Consider the following 26,912-nt stretch of genomic DNA (forward strand, 5'->3'; position numbering starts at 1 on the left):
TGACAATTTTCTACACTACCCACAACACCACCAATCTTTGTATCGTCTGCAAACTTACCAACCCATCCATGTACATTTGCATCTAGCTCATTTATATACATCACAAACAACAGAGGTCCCAGTACGGACCCCTGAGGAACACCACTAGTCACAGACCTCCAGCCAGAATAATTCCCAGCGACCACTACCCTCTGTCTTCTATTTGCAAGCCAATTCTGAATCCAAACGGCCAATTCACTGTAGATTCCATGCACCTTAACCTTCTGGATGAGCCTCCCATGAGGGACCTTGTCAAACTCCTTAGTAAAATCCATGTAGACAACATCCACAGCTCTACCTTCATTAACCACCTTTGTCAACTCCTCATAAAACTCAATCAAGTTAGTAAGACATGACTTGCCCTACACAAAGCCATGTTGACTGTCCCTAATTAGGCCGTGGTTTTCCAAATGCTTATAAATCCTATCCCTAAAAATCCTCTCCAGTAACTTCCCTGCCACTGATGTGAGACTCACTGGTCTACAGTTTCCAGGATTATCCCTATTCAAGTTTTTCACTGTACCTCAGTACAAGTGACAATAATAAACCAATACTAAACCAATACCAATACTAAATAATGGAACAACATTAGCTACCTGCAACTGGTCATGGCTCCAATCTCATCTCTTGCCTCTCTCAACAACCTGGGGTATATCCAATATGGCCCTGGGGACTTATCCATCTCAATGCTCTTTAAGTGACCCAACACTATCTCCTTCTTTATCTCAAAATGCATCCTAGCACGCTCCTCCCTATCCTCCAAGTCCTTCTCCCTGGTAAATACTGATGCAAAGTACTTATTTAGGACCTTGCCCACATCCTCTGCCTCCAAGCACATTATCCTTCAGCGGTCCTACCCTCTCTCTAGTTATCCTCTTGGTTTTGACGTTGTATAGAATGCACTGATTAAGCAAAACTGTTGTTTTAAGTAAAATTTAAAAATTGCTGGCTGCAAGGGTTTTAAATGTTTAACTTTTGTTTTGACAACCTGCCAAATTTCCATGACTGCCCCCCCCCCCCACCACACACTCCGAAAGTTCTGGTTTTCTCTGAGAGTCCACAGGCTGCAACAATCTGCAGGTACATTCCAGCGAGTTCTGCCCTATGGGTACTCCAGCAGTAAAGGTTAGAACATAGAAAACCTACAGCACAATTCAGGCCCTTCAGCCCACAAAGCTGTGCCGAACATGTCCCTACCCTAGAAATTACTAGGCTTACCCATAGCCCTCTATTTTTCTCAGCTCCATGTACCTATCCAACAGTCTCTTAAAAGACCCTATCATATCTGTCTCCACCACCGTCGCCGGCAGCCCATTCCACACACTCACCACTCTCTGAGTAAAAAACTTACCCCTGACATGTCCTCTATACCTGTTCCCCAGCACCTTAAACCTATGTCCTCTTGTGGCAACCATTTCAGCCCTGGGGAAAAGCCTCTGACTATCTACCCGATCAATACCTCTCATCATCGTATATACCTCTGTCAGGTCACCCCTCATCCTCTGTCGCTCCAAGGAGAAAAGGCCGAGTTCCCTCAACCTGCTTTCATAAGGCATGCTCCGCATTCCAGGCAGCATCCTTGTAAATCTCCTCTGCACCCTCTCCATGGCTTCCACATCCTTCCTGTAGTGAGGTGACCAGAACTGAGCACAATACTCCAAGTGAGGTCTGACCAGGGACCTATATAGCTGCAACAATACCTCACGGCTCCTAAATTCAATTCCCCGATTGATGAAGGACAATACACCATATGCCTTCTTAACCACAGAGTCAACCTGCGCAGCTGCTTTGAGCATCCTATAGACTCGGACCCCAAGATCCCTCTGATCCTCCACACTGCCAAGAGTGCTACCATTAATACTATATTCTGCCATCGTATTTGACCTACCAAAATGAACCACTTCACACTTATCTGGGTTGAACTGCATCTGCCATTTCTCAGCCCAACTTTGCAACCTATCTATGTCCCTCTGTAACCTCTCACAGCCCTCCAAACTATCCACAACACCCCCAACCTTTGTGTCATCCGCAAACTTACTAACCCACCCCTCCACTTCCTCATCCAGGTCGTTTATAAAAATCACAAAGAGCAAGGGTCCCAGTACAGACCCCTGAGGTACACCACTGGTCACCGACCTCCACTCAGAATACGACCCTTCAACAACCACTCTTTGCCTTCTGTGGGCCAGCCAGTTCTGGATCCACACTGCAATGTCCCCTTGGATCCCATGCCTCCTTACTTTCTCTATACGCCTTGCATGGGGTACCTTATCAAACGCCTTGCTGAAATCCATATACACTACATCTACTGCTCTCTCTTCATCGATGTGTTTAGTCACATCCTCAAAAAATTCAATCAGGCTCGTAAGGCAGGACCTGCCCTTGACAAAGCCATGCTGACTATTCCTAATCATATTATACCTCTCCAAATGTTCATAAATCCTGCCTCTCAGGATCTTCTCCATCAGCTTACCAACCACTGAGGTGAGACTCACTGGTCTATAATTGCCTGGGCTATCCCTACTCCCCTTCTTGAATAAGGGAACAACATCCGCAACCCTCCCATCTTCCAGAACCTCTCCCGTCTCCATCGACGATGCAAAGATCATCATCAGAGGCTCCGCAATCTCTTGGCTCACCTCCCACAGCGGCCTGGGGTACATCTCATCCAGCAAGAAGGAATTCTGATACAATGGGTGGTGATCAAAAGCAGCAATCCTAGTGGCATTTCTCTGTCCTAACTGGAAAGGCTGAGTGATAGAATCAGCTGTTACGTCCACTGAGGCCTCAACCCAGGATTAAGTGACTCAGCGGAGATTTTGGAGTGAACCTGGAACCTTCAGGTATTTATAGGTCACAACATATTCACAACACAGCATGGAAGTCCACTGACTATTTCAAGATGCTCCACAGTCAATTAATTATTCTTTGAAAAGGAGAGATTTCCACTATGTAGACAAACAGAGCAGCCAAATTATGCAAAGAGGTATCCCAAAACAACATGCCAGTAAAAAGCTATCTTGTGTGCTTTCAGATGGGTCCTTGCGTTAACGAAGCATCCAAAAGACATTCTCTCCGACCAGGCAGAACCTACTCAGTGCTGTAATCTGGTGACTGGAAAGTGGCTCCATGGATTGATCCCATCATCTCCTGGATCAGAGGCCGTTGTGAGCTATAAGCCACAGCTCCTTCAGAAACGCCTACAGTTTAGACAGCATTAAAATGTTACTCTGATAAAGTGCTCCCAGATCCAACAGAAAGCCACATGCTCTACTCGGAACGAGAGAAGCTCCATTCTACCACGCAGGATCGAATGCACTTGTTCCTACATAATCCGCAGATAGCCAGAACCCTTTTCCTAGCCCAGGAAGCAGAAACAGCAGTTCCAGGTTTATTAGAAACTCAATTTGTCTGCCGTTTCACGAACTAGTGCCCGGGCTAGAAGTTGCTGAACAAAACTATACGCAAAGGGAAAATATTGCTCGTCAAAAATAATTGTGTTTTTACTTTTAATAATCAAGGTGCTTCCCATATGTTCTGGCTGGGGACCGGACTCACTGGGATCCCAGACGTGATTAGAAAAAGGGAAAGCAGGAACAGTGCAAGGAGGTTAAAAAGAAATAGGGTATGGGTTTGTTCAGTTCATTAGCTGAGATTACAAGTTTAACTTACAAAATGAGGGGTCAAGAATTCTCATTAACAAAGAGGCCATGCACAGCTGCAGGGGTTGGATCAAGAGGAGACCAAATCCTACGGCTAACTATACATTTGAAATCTTTCTTTGATGTATCCCCCACCCCCAACCCACTGCCCTCCACCCCCTTCCTTTTCTTTTGGCAAAGAGTTGATTTTAATTGTAGCTACACGCCGCACTAGACTTCTGCCTGAAAGCCAGCCTCCACATCTGCAGTGCGAGAGGCTCCAGTGATATTGGGTGCAGTCCATAGCCCTGGGCAAATTTTAATGGCTCCCCTTTCCATTCGAGCCACAGACTGTTTGCCACGTGACTCCCTGTTCAGTTTAGCTGCAGGAAAGGGCATTAGTTTTCCCTCTGAGCTCCTGAACCAGACTCTTGAACAAGGTAAGTTGCAAGGACTGACGACTGTTGCTGTTGCAGAAATCACTTTTGATTCAGAATACTCAAAGTTATTTTCTGAAACCATTTAAAACGTGTTAAGGGTTACATTTATAATGTTCTTTATGATGCTACTCAAGTATCTCAAAGCACTTGAGATGTAACATCTCTGACTTGAACTATACAATGGTTTTAATACAAAAATACCTCCCAATACCATCAGAGGCAAAAGCAACTGCTGAGGCATCGAAGCAGAATGGTGATTAACAGATGAGTAAAGAGAGTGGATTTGAAGGAAGTCCTTAAAGAGGAGAAGTGGGGGTGGGCAACCCAGATTGCTTCAGGTGTGGGCTTCCAAACTGGGGCAAGAACCCCCATACAGCTCAGTGATGTTGGGGTCAGGAGGTGGCGGTGGGGAAATCATAAAAGCAAACTTTCACTGAGTGAAAAACATGATGATGCTGGGGGAACTCAGCAGGCCAGGCAGCATCCGTGGAGAAAATGTTTTGGGTCAGGACCCTTCCTCAGGACTGAAGATAGGAAAAGGGGAAGCCCAATATATAGAGGGAAAAGCAGAGCAGTGATAGGTGGACAAAAGAGGGGAGGTGGGGTGAGCACAGGGTGGTGACAGGTAGATGCAGGTAAGAGTCAGTGATGGGCAGGTGCGGGGGAGGAGGGGAGAGCAGATCCACTGGGGGATGGGTCAAAGATAAGGAGGAAAAAAGGGGTGTAGAAAAAAGAGAGGTAGGCTAGGAAAGGGAAGAAAAGAAGAGGCATGGTTGGAGATGGGTGGGGGGTGGTGCAGTGTGGGGATTACATAAAGGGGGAGAATTCAATGTTCATGCCGTTGGGCTGCAAGGTTCCAAGGTGGAAAATGAGGTGCTGTTCCTCCAGGTTGCCCTTGGAATTCTCCTGGCAGCGGAGGAGCCGAGGACTGACATATCAGTGATAGTGTGGGAGGGGGAGTTGAAGTGACTGGCAACGGGGAGATGCCGATCGCGGTTACGGACAGAGTGCAGGTGTTCTGTGAAACGGTCACTTAGTCTGCGTTTGGTCTCACCGATGTAGAGGAGGCCACACCTGGAGCACCGAATGCAGTAGATGAATTAAGGGAGGTGCAGGTGAATCTCTGTCTCACCTGAAAGGACTGTTTGGGTCCCTGGATGAAGGTGGTGTAGGGGCAAGTGTTGCACCTATGGCGGGGCAGTGGAAAGTTCCCGGGGTGGGAGTGGGATGCGTGGGCGGGGGGAGGAGTGAACTAGGGAGTCGCGGAGAGAGAGGTCCCTGCAAAAGGCAGAAAGGGGTGGTGAGGGGAAGATATGTTTGGTAGTGGGGTCCCATTGGAGACAGCAGAAGTGGCGAAGAATGATGTGTTGGATACGTAGGCTGGTGGGATGAAATGAGAGGACAAGGGGGACCCTATCCCTGTTGGTTCTGGGGGGGGGGAGGTGCAGGAAATGGCAGAGATACAGGTGTGACCTCTCTCAACCACAGATGGGGGAGGGAAGCCCCGGTTAGAAAAGCAGTTGGACATCTCGGATGTTCTGGAGTGGAAAGCATCATCATGGGAGCAGATGCGGCAGAGGCGGAGAAATTGAGAAAAAGGGATCGCGTCCTTGCAAGAGTCAGGGTAGGAAGAGCTGTAATCGAGGTAGCCATGGGCGTCAGTGGGTTTGTAGATGTCAGTGGACAAGGAGTCTCCTGAGATGGAGATGGAGAAATTGAGGAAGGATAGAGAGGTGTCAGAGATACTGTGGTTGAGAGAACTCGCACCACTTTTGTTTTTATGATTTCCCCACCGCCACCTCCTGACCCAACATCACCGAGCTGTATGGGGGTTCTTGCCCAGTTTGGAAGCCCACACCTGAAGCAATCTGGGTTGCCCACCCCCACTTCTCCTCTTTAAGGACTTCCTTCAAATCCACTCTCTTTACTCATCTGTTAATCACCATTCTGCTTCGATGCCTCAGCAGTTGCTTTTGCCTCTGACGGTATTGGGAGGTATTTTTGTATTAAAACCATTGTATAGTTCAAGTCAGAGATTCAAGTCTAGGTTCCAGCATCTGCAGTCCTTGGTTTCTCTGCTATCACTCCGTGTTTATAATTAGGATGGAAAATGGAAGGCGTAGCAGAAAAAAAAATAAATCTCTTTGAAGTAGGATGCAATGAAGAATGTTTGGGAATCTCTGGCTGCCAATCATGGAGTGGGAGGAATCACCATTTTGTGGTGGGAAGAAAGGATTTTTGGGATGTTGCGCAGCTTGAAGTTCTTGAGGAAAGAATGGGGCAGCTGGAGATATGTCGTGTTAAGTTGTTCTGATATATATTTACGATTCCATAACACTACTTAAAGGAATGCTTAAATTTCTCTTGATGTGAGCAGACCAATGTGTCGATCTTCTCTGTGACACATCCAGTACATATTGGCACTGCTTTTGCCTACATGGGTGACTGTTGCATCACTGATAATCATACAGGCTGTCAGATTGCCTGGCTGAGCAGCAACTTCCTTCAATTAAATTTTGGAAAGACCAAACAAAACCATTGTCTTGGGCCCCCAATACAAACTCCCATCATCCCATTTCCATCCTGTTCCCTGGCCAACATCTCAGTTTACTGAACTGCTCACAACCATGGCATCTGATTAGGAGCAGATGAGTACACGAGGCAGAACGAGCGAAGGATATGCTGATCGTGTTAGATAAAGCAGGGGAGACCGAGCTTGTATACACCAAAAATACTGGTGTATGCTTGCTGGGCTGACTCAGTGCTGGCTGATACAATTCATTGCAATCTGAAGTACAAGAGTGCTGGAGAGAGGAATTTGGTGCAGGATTGGATATGTATTTGAGGTTGGAATGGAGGGTAGGTCAGCAGGCCAATGGAATCAAATATGCAGATAGCAAAGGGTGGGTGAGGTCTTCAAGCAGCAGACAGACCAAGACAAGTGATATTACACAGATAGGTTCCAACTGAATTTCATTGAAGAAGCAAATTAAATGGACACTACATTGCAATCCTTTGTGTGGAAGTTGAAAGCATCACAGAATTTAAAGCACTCTGACATACTTTGCTGTACAATAAACAGAGAGCTCACTGGGAGGTAAATAAATTCTCCCAGAATTAGAGCAAGACATTCCTTCAATGCCTCTCTCCTGTGTGCTCAACCCACACTAATCTGAAACTGAAAAGGTTTGTACTGCAAGCCATCCCTGCCCATGCAAACATCACTCCGAAAGCAACCACATAGGGTGAGAGTTGAACTTTTTTCAGAGCATGTTCTTTGCCTCTGCTTACCCTTGGAAGCTGAAAATTGTGCAAATACCCTATAGTGGGGCACTGAGCAAATATGGAAGTTATTGTACCACCAAGATGGCAGAAGCTGATCAACTCTGCAAATAGTATACATCTTCACTTGGAGAATTATTTCTACTTACAGAATAAGTTAACTCAATATAGCTGGATCCAATGTTTGCTGTACATAGAGTCACAGAGCAACACAGCACGGATACAGGCCCTTCAGCCCAACCAGTCCATGCTGACCATGGTACCCACCCATCGAGCCCCAATTTCCTGCATTCGGCCCATATCCCTCCAAGCCCCACCCCTCCATGTACCTATCCAAGTGCTTCTTAAATGACACAGTTGTACCTGCCTCACCCACTTCCTCTGGCAGCTCGTTCCATATACTCACCACCCTCTGCGTGAAAAAGTTGCCCCTCAGGTTCCTTTTAAATCTTTCCCCTCTCACCCTAAACCTACGCCCCCTAGTTTTGGACTCCCCTACCCTGGGGAAAAGACTTACCGTCCACCTTATCTATGACCTTCATGATTTTATAAACCTCCATAAGGTCACCCCTCATTCTCCCACGTTCCAAGGAATAAAGTCCCAGCCTGGCCAACCTCTCCCTGTAACTCAGGCCCTCGAGTCCTGGCAACATCCTCGTAAATCTCCTCTGCACTCTTTCCAGTTTAACCAAGTCTTTCCTATAACAGGACGACCAAACTGTCCACAGTGCTCCAAATGCGGCCTCACCAACGACTTGTACAACTGCAACATAACATGCATGTGTCTGATTTTGATGGATCAACAATTTTAAAAGTGATACTTGGCTTTAATTTGACCGTGCTCAAAGTATTTCTCGGATGCATTACTCTTTGCATTGTTACAAGGGCAGCATCAGGAAGGCAATATTTCGTGGATTGTCCTTATTGACTGAAAGGGATTAGATTTCAGATGATGTGAGATGAGAGTCCCACGTAGGGCGTACCGAAGAGAACTATCCGGGTGTGTAGGGTGATGGGGTGTGTGTGGGAATGGAGTGTGTGTGTGTGTGTGTGTGTGTGTGTGTGTGTGTGTGTGTGTGTGGGGGGGGGGGGAGGTTAAGGTGTGGGGGTGGGGTGGGGTGTGGGGGTGTGGGGGTGGGGGTGGTGTGTGTGGGGGTGGAGTGTGTGGGAGGGTGAGGTGTGGGTGGGGGGATGGGGTGGGGTTTGTGGGGAGTGGGTTTTGTGGAATGAGTGCTGTGTGGGGTGAGGGGTGTGTGGGGGATGGTGTAGGAGGGTGGGGTTAGGGTGGGGTTTGTGGGGAGTGGGGTTTGTAGGGGTGGTGTGTGTGGGGGCGGTGTGTGTGGGGGCTGGGGTGTGAATGGAGGAATGGAGTGTGGGTAAGGTGTGTGAGGGGTGGGATGTGTGGGAGGTGGGGTGTAGGTGGGTGTGTGTGTGGTGGGTGGGGTGTGTGGGGTAGGGGTAGAGTGTGGGGGTGGAGTATGGGGTGGTGTGGTTGGGGTGTGTGTGAGGGTGGGGTGTGGGTGGGGGGATAGGGTATGGGTGTGGGTGAGGGGATGGGGATTGGTTGTGTGGGGTGGGGGTGTGGGGATGGGGTGGGGGATGGGGGCTGGGGATTGGTTGTGTGGGGTGGGGGTGTGGGGATGGCGTGTGAGTGTGGGGGGATGGGGTGTGGGTGGGGATGTGGGGTGTGGGTGTGGGGTGGGTGGGGGTGTGGTGGGGGGCTGGGGTTGGGGTATGGTTTGGGGTGTGCACACTCTCTGCCATCTTGGTGGTACTATGATCCCCAATTCAGTTCTCCACCCTTTAAGGGTAGAAGTGAGTTGATGGATTTACATGGAAATTTGGCAACGTTCATGGACATTCTTTGTGTCAGCATACACATTGTCCTTGAAGTTATAATCCCATGAACTCCCGATTGCTACATCAGTGCCTTAATCACTTCCCTCCTGCAGGTAAAGAACAGGAAGCAAGGTGTTCAGGCAAGATGCGCATGGTAATAATTGCAATGGCAGTTACTGGAATATGCATTGGGACTTTGCATTCGATTTGGATAAATTATTTGGATTTGCACTGACAATGGATGATACTGAAGTCTGTGGGTTTCAATTAGTGGTCACGTAAACTGTGAGTCACAGAGTCACATAGAGAAATGGCACAGAAACAGGCCCTTCAGCCCACTGAGTCTGTGACAGCCATCAACCAGCCATTTACACTAATCCTACATTATTCCCATTTTTTATCCCATATTGTCATCAGCTCTTCCCAGATCCTGGCTGGGTAATTTACAGCAGCCAATTAACCTATCAACCCGCTCGTCTTTGAAATGTAGGAGGACATTGATGTGATCAAGGAGGAACGTGCAGACTCCACGTAGACAGGACCCGACGTCAGGATTGAGCCTGCGTCGCTGGTGCCATGAAGCAGTAGCTCTACTAGCTGCAAGCAACGTAAGAAATTTCAAGGACTGACATTAGCAGATTGAACAGATGTAGATGAATGCAGAGAAACACAATGTAAGATCATCTGTGGGAAAAGATCAGTGTGATTCTTAACTGAGCAGTGGAAGAGGGTGGTCCAGACATTTAAATAATGAGGGCCTTTAACACTGCTTGGGGCGTGGAAAGGTTCATTAAGTTGGTGGTACACAGTGGGGCTAGTCAATGTTTTATTGAGGGTGCATATTTCTGATGCAAGGAAACTCCAAAATTGAGGCCTCTGGTCACGTGTTACAGAATAGATCTTATATACCATGGAAAGGTCTTCAGCCCCTCTGTCACACAGGATGAGAGGATGGTATGCAGAAGAGGCTGGGGCTAGGGCATTAGGACCCCAAGAGTTGGGTCGGGACATGCAGATGTGCTTGTGAGTGGCTGCCTGAAGAGAGCTGGAGTTCCGCACATGTTGGGGCCCAGGCACATGCTGGGGCCCAGGCACATGCATGGATGATAACCGTGGAAGAGTCGTCCAGGCCAGGGAGTTGAATAAAAACTGCACAGCTGGAGGCGGACTGACATGAGCACATCAGGTGTTGAAGACCCACGGCAAAACAGCAAACTTCCACATCCATTCAGTAAAACTAAAGAGCTGGTCGTTGACTTCAGGAAGGAGGGCGGTGCATATGCTGCTGTTTTCATCAACGGTGCTGAGGTTGAGAGCTTATCTTCAAGTTCCCATTAGTGAAAATCACCAATAGCTTGTCCCGGTCCAACCACATAGATGCCTTGGCCAAGAAAGCTCACCAGCGCTCCTATTTCCTCAGGAGGCTAAAGAAATTTGGTATGTCCCCTTTGACCCTCAACAATTTTTATCGATGCACCATAGAAAGCATCCTATCCGGATGCATCACGGCTTGGTATGGTAACTGCTCTGCCCGGGACTGCAAGAAACTGCAGAGAGTTGTGGACACAGCTCAGCACATCATGGAAACCAACCTCCCATCCATGGACTTCTCATTGCTTTACTAAGCAGTTAACATAATCAAAGACCCCACCCACCCTGGACATTCTCTCTTCTCCCCCCTCCCATCGGGCAGAAGATACAAAAGCCTGAAAGCACGTTCCACCAGGCACAGGCACAAGCTTCTATCCCACTGTTATACGACTATTGAATGGTTGCTTAGTACAATAAGATGGGCTCTTGACCTCACAGTCTACCTCGTCATGGCTCTTGCACCTTATTGTCTGCCTGCACTGCACCTTCTCTGTAGCTGTGACACTTTACTCTGCATTCTGTTATTGTTTTCCCCCTGTACTACCTCAAGGCACTGATGTGATGAAATGATCTGTATGGATGGCATGCAAAACAAAGTTTTTCACTGTACCTAGGTACATGTGACAATAATAAAGCAATTTATTAATTTACCGATAATAATGCAATGGTTTTGTTTAAGAACATCTTTTTCACAGAAATCTGTATCACATTTTTCACATAAGCATTGCACCCTGCAACAGAACCTTTAGGTCAGAGATCTCAAAAGAAAAGAAGCTGCTTTTCTGCCCTGCATTTCACAACCTCAAGATATCTCAAAACACTTTACAAGCAACTAAGTATTGCATGGTATAGTCACTGTGATGTAGGACAAATATAATGGAAGAGTTCAGATGACAAAGGTACTAAAAGAGCAAATGGGATTCCCAATTTTATACATGGGTCATTGAAAATTAGAGTAAGGGCATGATCTTGAATTTTACAAGACCCGAAAAGAATGAAAGCCTGCCCACAGTTGGAGCACTCAGTATGGATCTGAGCACATCTGCTAAAGGATGCAGTGAAGTTTCAGCAAGCCATAGAGGTGCACAGCACATAAATGGGCCCTTAGGAACATCAAGTTCATACTGACCTATTTGTCCATCTACACTAATACCGTTTGCCTGTGTTAGGACTGTATCCTTCTAGGCTTTGCCTATTCAAGTCCCTGTCTAAATGTCTCTTAAACGTAGTGAATGTATCTGACTCCACCACCTCCTCTTGCAGCGAGTTCCAGATATCAACCACCTTCCCCTCAAATCCCTTTTAAGTCTCCTTCCTGTCACGTTAAACCTATTCCCTTTTGTTTTTAATCCCCCTACCAAGGAGAACAGATTCTAACCAGCTGCTCTAAATATGCCTCTTATAATTTTATACACCCTATCAGGTCATCCCTCAGGCTCTGACGTTACAGGGAAAAGACCCAGGTATGTCATATGCCTTCTTCACCACCCTGTATTGCCACTTTCAGGGACCTGAACCCCAAGGTCACTCTGTTCTTTCCTTTGCACCCTATCATTTACTGCACATCTTCTACCCCTATTTCATTTCCTAAAACACATCAGCTCGCACTTGTTGGAATTAAATTCCATCTGCCGACGCTCCACCCAACTTTCTGTTTGATCTATATCCTGCTGTAGCCTTGGACACCCTTTCTCGCTATCCACAACACCACCGGCATTGTCCACATGAAGGGTCTCGACCCGAAACATCGACGGTCAATTTCCCTCCACAGATGCTGCCTGACTCACTGAGTTCCTCCAGCATCTTGTTTTCTACCACCAACTTTTGAACAAACAATCTGAGAGACTAGGGCAAAAACAAATTATTTCAATGATTTTAAGTAAAAGTCAGCCCACATTAACCGTGAAGAAAAATTGTCAGATAAGAGGAGTCACGTTGTCAAACAGGAGATGCTAATGGCAGACAAGTGTATTCTCCCAGTAAGGGACATGGAGAACAAACTGATGCTTCCAGGATAAATACAGAGATTAATATTAAAAGGCAGCCTAAAAACAGGCACATGATGTGCATTATGCCAATATCAAAAATAAAGAAAACTACACAGAAGATAGTTAGGAAGGTCAAGATGGAAAAAAAAACAGAAAATACTTAAAATATTCAGGAGGTCAGGTAGCATCTGTGGAGAGAGAAACAGGTAACGTTTCAGGATGATGACCTTTGATCGGAACTGAGAAAAATTAAAAGTGAGACATCCTTCAAAGTGTTGATAAACTGGGAAGTGAAGAGAACAAGATGAAAGGTCCATATTAAGTTGAGAGAGACTGAGTGACAGAAAGGCGCTAGAGCTGTTTAGAAGAGGCCAGTGAAGAGCTAAAGTTACGTCTGGAGGAGTAAGCAAATGATGATGAATAAATCTGGCATGACAAGAACAGAAACAGAACACGAAGGCTAGAAATGCGAGATGCAGGAGGGCGATTCAGGAGTGACACAGTGGCACAGCGAGTAGAACCACGGCCTCACAGCTCCAGAGACTCGGGTTTAATCCTGACTTCTGCTACTCTCTGTGGACCTTGCCTATTCATGTGGGATACAGGTTTCTGTGCGAGTTGCTCAGTTAATTGGCTGCTGGCATGTGGGTGAGCGGTGGAATTGGGGGACTTGAGAAATTGGGGAGAATAAAATGGGATTGGTGCAGGATTAGTGTAAATGGGCGGTTGGAGATCGGCACAATCTGTAGGCCAAAGGACTGGTTTCTGTGCTGTCTGGATCTATGACCTCAAAGCTGCAGTGGTTGATTACCAGAAACTGAGGTCAATGTTGCGTCTGAAACATTAACTGCTTTTGTTTATGTGTTCATATGATGTGGGTATAACTGGCTGGCCAACATTTTGCGCCATTCCTAATTGCCTTTGTGGCATGGCATAGAGTTGTAGAATCATAGTGTTAGACAGCACAGAAACAGGCCCTTAGGCCCAACTCATCCATGCTGACCAAGCTGCCTTCCCGAACTAGTCCCATTTGCCTGTATTTGGTCCGCGTCCCTTTGAACTTTTCCTATCCCTGAACCTGTCCATTTCATTTCAGAGGGAAGCTATGAATCAACTGTATCGCTGTGGGTTGGCTGATCTAGGGAAGGATGGCAGATTTCCTTCCTCGTAGAATGAGTGAACCAGGTGGGCTTTTATAAATGGTGTGGTTACATTTTTCACTGACTGTGCATTGCAGATGTCTTTGCTTGGATTAAATGCCCTGCCTGCTGCAATGGGTTCAAATTTGATCTGTCCAGATCAAAAGCCCAGGGCTCTGGAAACTTCTCTGGTACATTACATATGATGCTACCGTACTTTCTGCTGTGCCGGGATTGGAAAATAATGGGAGATACACAAGACCATTCAGCCCATTTTAATTCACCCACCCAAAGGGTCCATTCAACTAACCTCTCTCACCAAGTGTTTGATTCAAGGGTTTTCCCTTCCGGTCATCCAGCCTGGAGTTCATTTCCTGTGTTGTCCATTGTGTGTGTGAAGATTTACGTCCTCATTATCTGTATTTTGTTTACTTTCACTGTATTTAAACTTCATACCTTTAATCTTATTTACATTTTACCTTTGAAATTTACTATTTCTATTTGGATAACCTTCCCGAATCTCAGTCCATTGATGCTTTTGCAGAATGAATAGCCTCAAAGTTCTTTTAACACAAAATCCAGAATCTGGGTTCACCAACTATTCTCTCTTCTGCATCCAGCACTTGAATTGCTTCCTTGTATCTCAGTGATCAGAATTGGGTAAAATGGTCAACGTGCCCACACCACAACTGTACTTTATATTCAAAGCTGCGTCTCCAAACTGGATGCAATGCCCATGACAAGTCTGACCAATAAGCCCCTGTTACTTGCTGACAACTTCACTGCGCTGACCACATAATTAAGCATTCTATGGCTCTGCTGCCTGCAGCTGGATTGTCAAAGGTTTATATAATAGGTGATGTAGATGGAGGAACTGCAGTGGATGGTGTGTACATGGACTTCATGAATGTATCTGACCAAGCTAAAAAGAGATATGAACTTTAAGAGAAAACAGAAAATTAAATTAATAAATTTAAAGACCAAAAACAGAACAAGATTTAAGGGTAGTTTTCACAGAGAGACTGGAAGCGGATGGCAGTGTCTAACAGGTTTAAGTCCTGAGGACACTTGCATTAACTGTGCTTATTGATTTGGATAAAGAGGCAATGAAGTGAATTTGGATCAAGAGCTGGAAAGTGCACCTGGGCTGATGTAACTTTTAGCCAGCAAGGAGACAACGGTTGTGGCTTCCTTCTGTATTGTAAATTTCTGTGATTCCAAAAGCAGAGGATTTGTGGAACAGATTTACAGAACATTAAAGACAGCTTCTCAGGCTGTTGAGGACATAAAAAGTTAATAGAATTTAAGGTTTTATCACTGGGGAATAGAATACAAAGCGGAAGCAGAAATGATGAGACTTTATAAAACCTTAATGAGCCTTCAGTTAAGAGCACAGTATTGAGCTCCACGCCACAGGAAGGATATCAAGGGTACAGAGAGAGTGCAAGGCATACTCATTAGGATGCTGCCTGGTATGAGGAAATACAAAAATGGAAAAAGACTTTGTTTATTTTTTGATTTAAATGACGCAGATTATTGGCCAAAATGACAGGTGTTTAAATTGATAACTGGCCTCAAAACTCCAAGAAACTTTTCTAAATGGATGGTTGGTGCTGGACTTTTATATACTTAAAAATGATACATTAATAAAGCAGCTATATTTAGAAAGTCCTTATTTTAAAACCTCAGGGCAGGAACTGACTAAACTAAACAGTCGTTAATATTTTCCTTCATAGCCCAGAAGCCACGGTTCATTACAATAGTAATTAATCATCTAAAAGAGGTGATACTCTGTAGCCTAGTGGATGAAGGTCACACCATATTTAAGCCAAGTTTCTGTTGCTTTTGATATGAAAAGTTTTCCTGTGAATTAACACACTGCCCCAACAGTGGTTTTGATCCTGCTCACGCCAATGAGATGCTTCTGCTGACTACTGGCAGTTTTATAGAGTGCCTTGTGGGGGTGGCCAACAACATTAAACTGCCCACATTTGGCACAAATTGGCAACCTTAGTCAAGAAAGGCCACAGGCAAAGGAACTGGGAAAATGTCACTGGAGTGGTGCAAGCTAACAGCTGTAGGTTGAGACTCAGACGCACCACTGAGGATGAATCAGAGAGCTGTATTTTCAGCAGTGCCTGAACTGAGGGATAAGAGTGTGTCTGTCAGCAGCTTTAAGGTCTCTCATCAGGGTGGATAGCAGAACATATCAGGACAACATACAAAGAAAGTAGAGTGGGAAGGAGATGTGCAATGTACACAATGCTCCGAGGAATTTAGCAGAAATGACATTAAGCTCTGCTGTTATTTTTTAGCCTGTCAGTACTGAGGATCGACTATAATTTTTTGCTTTAGTTATTTCTGTTAGTTATCACCCACCATGTTTAATTTATGGTTATTTTTATGTGCTGCCCTTTTGACAATGCACTGCTCTCAAAGAACCATTTGGTGCCATGTAACAACTTTATGTAGGGCACTCCTTCAGTGGAGCAAGACATCCCAAGATGCTTCACAGTAGTTTTACTGATGTGTTCCACAAATTATTCCCACAGAACCTTTTCCTGTGATCAAGCCCCCTTCTTCCATGTGGTTTAACCTTCTGGACGTTAATCTCCTAGCCCTCAGACTTTTAATATTTACCCTCAGCTCCATGCCTGAGTTCTCCTTTCACTCTGGTTTCTAGCTCAGCCACTCTCCACCCTCTTACATCCTGACTCCTATCTCCTGCTCGTGCATCACTATTCTCACCAAAAACCCAAAATGCAGAGGATCCACAGTGAATTGGCTGTTTGGATTCAGAATTGGTTTGTCCATAGAAGACAGAGGGTAACGGTCAACGGGACCTATTCTGGCTGGAGGTCTGTGACCAGTGGTGTTCTGCAGGGGTCCGTACTGGGTCCTCTGCTGTTTGTGATTTATATAAACGACCTGGATGAAAACATAGATTGGTGGGTTAGTAAGTTCGCAGATGATATGAAGTTTGGTGGCGTTATGGATAGTGTTGAAGATTGCCAAAGGATACAGCGGGGATATAGATCAGTTGCAGATATGGGCGGAGAAATGGCAGATGGCATTTAATCTGGCCAAATGTGAAGTGTTGCACCTTGGGAGATCAAATGGACAGTACACAGTTAATGGCCAAAGCCTTAACAGTGTTGATGTGCAGAGGAATCTTGGGGTCCAAGTCCAAAGCTCCCTGAAAGTGGCTACACAGGTCGATAGGGTGGTAAAGAAGGTGTATGGCATGCTTGCCTTTACTAGTTGAGGAAATGAGTTCAAGAGTCAGGAAATTATGCTGCAGCTTTAGAAAGTTCTAGTTAGGCCTGGAGTATCGCATTCAATTCTGGCCGTCCCATTATAGGAAGGATGTGGAGGCTTTGGAGAGGGTGCAGAGGAGACTAGCCAGGATGCTGCCTGGATTGGAGGGCAGGCGCTATAAGGAGGGCTGGATAAACTTGGGTTGTTTTCTCTGGAGCGGCGGAGGCTGTGGGGAGATTTGATGGAAGCTTATAAGATTATGAGAGGCATAGAGTACACAGCCGGTATCTTTTCCCCAGGATTGAAATGTCTGATACCAGAGGGCATGTATTTAAGGTGAGAGGAGGTAAGTTCAAAGGAGATGTGCGGGGCAAGTTTTTTACACAGAGAGTGGTGGGTGCCTGGAATGTGCTGCCAGGGGTGGGGGTGGAAGCAGATACGATAGAGGTGTTCAAGAGGCTCTTAGCTAGGCACATGAATGTGCGGGAAATGGACATTGAGTAGGCAGAAGGGATTAGTTTAGTTGGGCATTTGATGACTAATTTAATTAGTTTGGCACAACATTGTGGGCCGATGGCCCTGTTCCTGTGCTGCACTGTTCTATGTTCTATGATCTAAAAACCTCACTACTCAACTTTTCTTCCCAACTTTACATTGGAAATCGAAATATAAGGCATAGAAAGAGGCCATTTAGCCCATCAAATACACATCAGCCAAACAAAAAGACTTCTGGATATTTTCCCACCCTAGTTCTTAGTCAGTAGCCTTGAGGTTACAGTTAGAGAGCTCAACAAGGTTCATTTCAAAAGTGGAGCAAGTTCCTGCCTCACCACTCTCACAGTTAGTGAGCTCCAGATCCCTCTAATCAGTTAACAAATTAACTTAAATCTACGTCCCCTGGTAATCAATCTGAGGGAAATAGATACTTTATTTTCACCATGCCTGGGCCTCTCAATTTTATACAACTAAATTAAATTTTACCTCCGCTGCCTCCTTCTTTCCCCAGAGAAAACAACCCCGGCCAAGACGGTTTCTCCTCAAAATTACAAGTCCCCAACCTTGGTGATGAGACTGTAAATCTCTTTGGCACCCCTTCAGTGCTATCACATCACTGCTTTGGTGATCAGAACACTGTCCTCTACCTGTGTCCACATGCCAGGGACATGATGTTTGTTTGGCCAGTCGGTGACTGTATCCCTCTCATGTAGGTGGGTGGGGTAAGAATCAGGGCCTGAAACATTGACAGTTTCTTTCCCCTCACAGATGCTGCTCAACCCGCTGAGCTTCTCCAGTAGATTGTTTGTTGCTCCTGATTCCAGCATCTGCTGTCTCTTGTGTCTCCACTGCTTGTGGGCATGTGTGAGAGAGTACTGGGAAACAGGCAGCAATCGGTGACTTTACATTTCAGCAGAGGGCAGGAAGATGAGTGGGGAAATGTAGGCTTGTAGGCTAGAACAGGCTCAATGGGCCGAAAGGTCTCCTTATACATTGTAAGAAAATTCAGAAGTACAAAATGAAAGTTGTTGCTGTCAGGGCTTTTGTGAAGTCAGGTTTCTATTAGCTATACTGTCTGGTTCACATTATTGGATCAGATACATTTCTAAATAGATCAGCAACTACTGCATTAAATATTTCTGCTTACAGTTAGCACTTACCTCTTCTCTTTTAAGGAAAACACCATGGATGTTCTGGAGGTTCTTGGGGGACTGTCTCAGCCGTTGGGCAGGAGTTCACAGTTGGCCGTTTGAGGGTGGTGAGGGGCCTTCTAGCAGCATGGTGGGATGGGGGGAAGCAGGAGAGAAGTGTAACCAGAAGGGCCCTTGGGTCAGCGAAGTGGGCATTGGGCCGAAAGTGGGAGAAAGGGATTTTTGATGTGGGAGCACCGGGAATGACCAGGACAGAGCATGTGCAAGGTGGGAATCATAGGAAGGGAGGGAAGCAGTGACAATGGATGGAGTCTAGTTCGCAGACCGGAAGATGGTGGGATCAAAAGCTGCTCAGTAAACAAGGGAAGAATGAAATAGTAGGAACTATATTAATTATCAGGTTAAAATTATGGGATCAGAAAACATTACAGTTACAGGAACAAATGCGTTTAGATTACCAGCTAACACACTGGACAGGAAGTCCATGCGTTTAACTGAAATGGAACAGAACTGAATTTATTAGGTCACACTAGGGTGGGGCTGAGGTGTTTATTTGATCTAGGACTGGATCCAAGTCACGTACAGCAGGACATTCCTGGATCCATCGGCTCCATGCTGAATCAGCTGAGAAGGCAATGGAGACAGTGGACAGAAAACATGGACAATTACAGGAGTGTCGTTTGCCTGAGCATTATTCTGTTCCCCAGGGCTCGGTGCTGGGCCCATTGTTATTTGTCATCTATATCAATGGTTTGGATGAGAATGTACAAGGCATGGTTAGTAAGCTTGCAGATAACACTAAAATACATGGTGTCGTTGACAGTGAAGATGGTTATCGGGAATTACAGAGGGATATTGATCAGCTGGGTCAGTGGGCTGAGGAATGGCAAATGGAGGTTAATTTGGATAAGGTGTTGCATTTTGGGAAGACAAATCAGGGTAGGAATTTAACAGTGAACGGTAGGGCCCTGGGGAGTAGAAGAGAGGGATCTAGGAGCACAAGTATATGGTTCTCTGAAAGTGGCAACACAGGTAGACAGGGTGGTGAAGGCGGCTTTTGGCAAGCTGGCCTTCATCAGTCAGGGCACTGAGTACAGAAGTTGAGATGCTATGTTGCAGTTGTACTAGACATTGGTGAGGCCGCATTTGGAATACTTTGTTCAGTTTTGGTCACCCTGCTACAGGAAAGATGCCATTCGACTGGAAAGAGTGCAGAGGAGATTTACAAGGATGTTACCGGGACTCGAGGGACTGAGTTATGGAGAGGCTGAGCAGGTTGGGACTTTTTTCATTGGAGTGTTGGAGAATGAGGGGTGATCTTACAGAGGTGTGTAAAATGATGAGGGGAATAGATAGGGTGGAAGCACTCAGTCTTTTTCTCAGGGTTGGGGAATCAAGAACTAGAGGGCACAGGTTTAAAGTGAGAGAGGAGAGATTTAATAGGAACCTGAAGGGCAACTTTTTCACCCATATATAGAATGTCATATACACAGTCCATATATGGAACGAGCTGCTAGAGGAAGTGGTTGAGGCAGGTATATTAACAACATTTAAAAGACAATTGGACAGGTCCATGGATAGGAAAGGTTTACAGGGATATGGGCCAAACAAGGGCAAATGGGACTGGCTTAGATGGGAATCTTGGTCATCATGGACCAGTTGGGCTGAAAGGCCTGTTTCCATGCTGTTCAACTCTATGACTATGACTCCCAGTTAAAAGTGAGTGAGCACGGTGGGCCACCTAGCTGAAGAGTCGACAGACACGTGTGTGCATAATATCAAAGGTCTTAACAATGCAGGAGGCCATTCAACCCATCTGTCTGCTGGATGTCTGCAATAGTACAGCAGCCACAAACATAAATATTAATTTAAATAATTAACATGTGGAAATTTACCAAATATTCACCATTGTTCATTAACAAAGTAAATGAAGCACTCACAATGATCAAAAAAATTCTCTCATTCCAATTTTATTCTTAACACTTCATCAAGAACAGCCTAAAAGATTGAAGTCCTCCCTCACCCTCCTGCTCCAACCCCTCTCCACCCTGTGCACTGCGTCTGCATTGTTGGTGTGATCAGGTAAGCACTGACCCACATCTTGACTCTCAGCTGGGGAGTGACTAGCACCGTTCCAACAGCCCTCCAAACGTTACTCCTTCCCAAACTGTCAACCATTTTTGTTTCAAAAACCAAGATGGCTCTGGTTCCCACGGCAATCTGTGCCCCCAACATCCCTCAGCACTGTGAATGAGTACAGCCTGCCCACCCTCTCCCTTCATCGCATTCTTGAACTTAAAAAATGCCACATGAGAAGAGGGTGGGGAGCAGGCAGCAGTTGCCGCTGGGGAGAGATTATTGCGCTGCAGGAAAATGAAGCAGATTCCTGTTGTGACAAAACCTATCCACCCTTCCCTGAACTTTAAGGCACCAAATGCCTTTCCCTGTTGGTCACTGGGGCAACCAGTAGCTTGCCTCCACATGCTTTTGTAAACAATTGCAGGAGGTGGAAAATATATTAATTCTACTCTGTCATTGAGGTAAGTTGGGAGGGAAGGCATGTTTACTGGAACCAGGTCTGCACACACCCAGAATGATGTGAATACAGCATTTGTACTGAGAGCAAATTAGACTCTCTCATCCCGCCTCCCCGACCCCCTCCAGCTCTCTTTTCTGAATGCCTCCCATTGCTGCTGTGTAACTAATCCTCCTGCGGGAGCTCTATGGGCCTTTGTGCGCCTCTGGATTTAAGATCAAGCTCAAGAGAGACATGCTGGCCCTGAACGGCTATCAGTTTCAGCCCCCGCAGCAGTCCAGGTCACAGGACTGGCTGTGACATTCAATCACCTTTGTGCTTCGGCTCCTGAATGGAGGATATTTCTCATCAACAAAAGGTAGCAATCAGTGACTTTAAATTTCAGCAGAGGTCACACCAGCAGCTAGATGCCATGGAAAGGTCATTACCCGTTTAAATTAAGCTTGGCACTGATCTCAGAGCTGCCTTTGTTTCAAACTAATTTGGAAAGCCAGAGATTTGCTGTCAGTGGGAATGAATCAGTACTGGGACCTAATCAAGCTGCCATCATCTGCTCCTCCTGGCTGGTGCCTGGGGCTCATTTCTGAGGAGATGAAAATTATGACAAGCCCTTCAGTTTGGCTGAAAGCAGGAGAGGGAGAGAGGGAGGCAAGAGGAGTCCAGTAACAGCCACAGGCCTCAGAGGTATCCTGTGACTCTTTGCTAGAGAAAAAAAGTCACATTCACTTCACTCTTCAGAAACAGAGCTGACAGCCAGAGGCACACAAAGGATGTGAAATCAAGAAATGCGAGGTGAAAATGAAGAGAAAAATAGGTTAAAATTACATTCTTTCTCTCCCAGTAGCCTACAAGTAAAAGTGCTTCATTTCAACACAGAAAAGAAGGGCAAAATAACTCGTTATCTTCCACAATCCACTTGGTGCTGGGCACAAGATAGGTAAAGGAGGTTTTGTTCATCATCAGACACCTCAGGCACTGTCAACCTTGTCATCAAGCTGTCTGGTCTCGTTTTGTAAAGAATAAACATCTGTGTGAAAAATAAGGTGTACAAACTCCACAACCTCAGGAAAATTGACCATTAATCAAAATATGAACCTGGAAATGGCCAATAGAGGCAGAGGGTACGACCACAAATCTTCTGAAATGGGTGCTTATGTTTAAGAGTCAGGAAGGACAGATCTCAAACTGGACAACTGGCTGGGACAGTTCTTCCCCCACCCCACCCCCAACTATCCCACTCCTTTGATCAAGGCCCCTCCCATCCCAAGCAATCCAGGATTATTTTGACTTGGATGCTGGGGAGCATGTGCAATGTTGCAACAGGACAAAACATGGTTCCAAAAGTACCTCTCAAAGCAAAGGTACTATAAGCAAAAGTGATCTATTCAAACTAAAACACATGCAGAATAAAACATAAAACAAAACCACACTCTAGTTCCTTTTGTTATGACACAGTTGGCGTCTTGGAGTACTGAATCATGGAATGCTTCAAGCCTACCAGTGGAGGTAGTGAGCTCACTGGCTTCTGGGGAGGAAATCTACCACCATTATCCAATATGTGACTCCAGACCCTCGTCAGTTCGGGAGCAATTAGGGAGGGACAACAAACACAGACATTGTCAGTGATGTCCACAGCACAAGGGAATGCGGGGTGATCTTATAGACGTATATAAAATCATTGGGGAGGGGCACAGGTAGAGTGAATACACACTTTTTCCCAGGGCTGGGGAATCAATAGCTGGAGGGCACAGGTTTAAGGTGAGAGGGAGAGATTTAATAAGAACCTGAGGGGCAACTTTTTCCATGCAGAGGATGGCCGGTATATGGAATAAGCTGCCAGAGGAAGTGGCAGATACATTAACAACATTTAAAAGACACTTGGACAGGTACATGGATAGGAAAGGTTTAGAGGAATATGGGCCAAACACGGACAAATGGGACAAGCCTGGAATGACATCTTGGTCGGCATGGACCAGTTGGGCTGAAGGGCCTGTTTCTGTGCTGTATGACTCTATGATCCCAAGAACCAAAGAATAATAAAATAGAAGACCTGACCAAAATAACTGTTGCACAGAAAGGTGCAGCCTGTAGTTAAACAGAAAAGCCAAAATTTTCTATAGAGATAGTCAACAATGTGGACCCGTGGCTGGCAGATGTAACCTAGGACGGATTTAAATTGGTGACAAAACTTGCAAGCATAAAGGATCACAGTAAAGTTCTTTTTTAAACTATACTGTGCAAGAGGATATTTCAGAGAAATGTGGGACCTTTAAAGGTAACATGAGACGTTCTAATCAGAAAATGCTGAACTTATTGTGTGGCTGAATCGTGTTATTCGCAGTGGATGGGGAAAAAAGTAGAGCAACTGATGGTGGGAGAGAGAGCTGCAGAATGGGGGAAGAGAGCTACAAAATGGGAGAAGGTATTCCCAGTGGGGCAGAATTGAATTTCATCCACAAGAGTGTCACTTAATGCATTTGAGGGCATGTCCACGGGTTCCTGAAGGTGCTACCTTAAGGAGATAAGGTGGTCCAGAAAGCATGCAGGATGTTAGTTTTCTATCCTTTGGCCGGTAAGGCAAGAGCAGACAGTTCATGCTGGAAACGGAGGCTTCACTGTGGTATCTGCAACTCTGAAGGGTCAAGATACATTGGAAGAATATATTTCCAGATACAATGAGCCAAACGGTGCCCCTTCTGTGGCATAAATTGCTGTTTCAAAATTATTGGCATTGCTCTGGTACCTCACACACCACCAGTCATGAGCAGAGTCTGAGCTCTCCAACAAACAGGAGGGCAGCCTGGCTCACACAGTCTCTCTCTCTCTCTCTCTCTCTCTCTCACACACACACACACACACATACACACACTTCCAACATGCTCCATTCACACACAGACAGTGGTCAGGCATCCCCAAAGTGACGAGCTGAAGTACTGAGCAAGCACTGGAACTGAGATGACTAAGGACACCCATCAGAAAGTACTGGTGAAAGCAGTGTGTGTCCTGCGGGTAGCCTGGAAAGCTGCAGAAACACAGCGATACCAGGCAGTGGGAAGGTTAAGAAAGAGAAATATTAATCTCATTCATACTGAACTTTCTCCAAACCTCAGAATTTTTAAACACTTCCCATGCTTCCCAGGGATCAACATCTCAGAGGATCTATCCTGGGCCCAACACGTTGATGCACACCAGTGGCTCTTCTTCATTTGGAGTTTGAGGAGATTTGGTGTGTCACCAAAGATTCTTACAAATTTCTATAGATGTGCAGTGGAGAGCGTTCTGACTGGTTGCATCATTGCCTGGTACGGAGGCTCCAATGCACAGGATCGCAAGAGGCTGCAGAGGGTTGTAGACTCAGCCAGCTCCATCACAGGCACAACCCTCCCCACCATCGAGGACATCTTCAAGAGGCGGTGCCTCAAGAAGGTGGCATCCATCACTAAGGACCCTCACCACACGGGACATGCCCTCTTCTCGTTACTACCATCGGGGAGGTGGTACAGGAGCCTGAAGACCCACACTCAACGATTCAGGAACAGCTTCTTCCCCTCCACCATCAGATTTCTGAATGGTCCATGAACCCATGCACACTACCTTGTTATTCCTTTTTTTTGCACTATTTATTTTCTAATTTGTTGTAATTTTTATGTCTTTGCACTATACTGCTGTCGCAAAGCTACAAATTTCATGTCATATGCAGTACGTCAGTGATAATAAACCTGATTCTGCTTCATGAAGGTTTCCAACAAAACTAAAAATGATGACAAATGGGAGGTTCATCTTAAGGGGGAGACCCAACCACAATCAGTTCTCAGAACCTCTAAGGACAACACTCCAAAGATATTTGCTAGAGCAGAACCCTTACAAAAAATGTCCATCCCAGCAGTATTATTGATATTCAGTCAAGCTGCTGCAAGCAATTTCAGAAAAGATTGCGATACGCCTGATATCAATGAGAACAACAGAAGCAAATGCTGCAATCACTACTGTAATGTGTGAAAGTGAAATGCAATGTTTTTTAGGTGCCTGCCTGGTTACCTCTCCAGCTGCCAATCCCACCTCAATCGCCTGCGGTCCCGGAGAATCCAGCCTGCGCTTCTTGCGTGGGCCGATTGCTGCAAGAGCCGTGAGGTTTGCATCTCGCTGCCTCATCTGTGCCAGCTCCTGTTGCTGCATCTGTGGAGTAAAACATCTCCAGTTAGGATACACAGCAACTCTGCGAGCTTCTGTCTTAGTCTAACGTTCATGGACTAAATACAATAAAATAGAAACAAAATACAGAGGCATAGAGAGACAGATAGAAAGCATGATCCACAATACCATAAAACAAGTTTAATCATACACAGTTTAACCATATTTACCTGGTGTATTTCAAACGCTGCCTCCCTAATGCACACAAATCCCACTCACCAACCCTCCCTGTCCTTGCTTGGTGTATTGCTTCCCATGTTAACTATGTCCTGTTTTTAAACTTCTTACACAGTTTCCCAATCCCCTTAATAGCTTTGTCCCTCCTTATCTGTGACCCTTTCACCCCTACAATGCCCGAGATCTTTGGCCCTCTAACTATTCCCTTTGACCATCCCTTGTTACCACTGTTCCACACTACCAGCCATGCTTTCTGCTGTCTTGGCCTGGAGCTCGACATCTCTCTACCTCAGCATCTCTTTCCCCTATTTTTAAGATGCCCATTAAAATATGCTCCTTTGACAAAACATTTGGCTACCTGCCCTATTAACTTCTCATGTGGCTTAACCGAATCTGGTCTGAATGTCTCTGGGAACCACCTTAGGATATTTCATAACATCAAAGCAGCTATATAAATGCAAGTGATAGCACCAAGACAGGCTGCGCAGCTGAAAATTAAAATGAGAAGGGGAAATGGTGGGTTTGAAGAGGCTTTTGAAGGTGGAAAGATGGAAGTAAGCAGGAAAGATTAAGGGGATTTAGGAGACAGATCAACCAAGAGTCAGGTTGGCCGGAGGCACTGTCACCGAACCTGGGAGGAGAGGGGCAGGAAGGCAGCTGCAGTGAGAAAAGCAGAGTGGTCACTGAGAGCTCACAGGCTGCAGCAAGATGTGTAAATGAACGCTGTTACTCTGAACTTGATGTGGCTGTCAGGAACCCAGTGCAGGTCGGCGAAGACAAGAGCAATTGGGGAAGGGCGAGAATGCTGCTGGCAGGGTTTTAATGAGTTGGAGTTTGTGTCGGATGGATCTCGGGAAGCCAGCCAAGAAAGCACTGGAGAAGTTCAGCCTGAGGGTCATGAGGCATGGATGAGTGTTTCAACAGTGGCAAGGGTGAGATAAAGAAAGCGATGGGAATGTTGCAAAGGTGGAAATAGGTGTTCGTGTTTGAGGATAATGTTCACAATTGCGAGGGGTTTTGATGGAGCAGATACGGAGAAATTGTTCCCACTGGCAGAAGGAAGAGAAAAACTGTAGATAATTGCCAAAAAAATCTGGTGGTGGGGGGTGAGGGGTGTTGGTGGGCGAGGATTTTATACAGCAAAGTTGCAGTCTGGAATGCACTGCCTAAATGGGTGAAGGAAGCAGGTTATAGATTAACTGTCAAAAGGGAATCAAATAAATACTTGAAGAGGAGGAATGTGCAGAGTTCTATAGACAGAGGAGGGGAAGGAACACAAGTGTGGCTCTGTGGATAGTTCTTTCCATGAGCAAGTATTGACACAATGGGGTGAACAAACACACATTGTGTGATTGAAAAGGATAC

The 26,912-nt window shown here is 45.8% G+C and overlaps 1 protein-coding gene across 1 annotated transcript in view; it reads right to left on the reverse strand.

The window, feature by feature from the left end:
* LOC127577453 (transcription initiation factor TFIID subunit 4-like) overlaps positions 1 to 26,912 on the reverse strand; it is a 282,848-nt gene that overhangs the window by 64,058 nt on the left and 191,878 nt on the right. The window contains exon 14 of the mRNA XM_052028677.1: positions 25,218 to 25,355. Coding sequence (XP_051884637.1) covers positions 25,218 to 25,355 — 138 coding nt within the window. The remainder of the gene's footprint in view (positions 1 to 25,217; positions 25,356 to 26,912) is intronic.

The sequence above is a fragment of the Pristis pectinata genome, chromosome 13 (genome assembly GCF_009764475.1).
Source record: "Pristis pectinata isolate sPriPec2 chromosome 13, sPriPec2.1.pri, whole genome shotgun sequence".
Lineage (NCBI taxonomy): Eukaryota > Metazoa > Chordata > Chondrichthyes > Rhinopristiformes > Pristidae > Pristis > Pristis pectinata.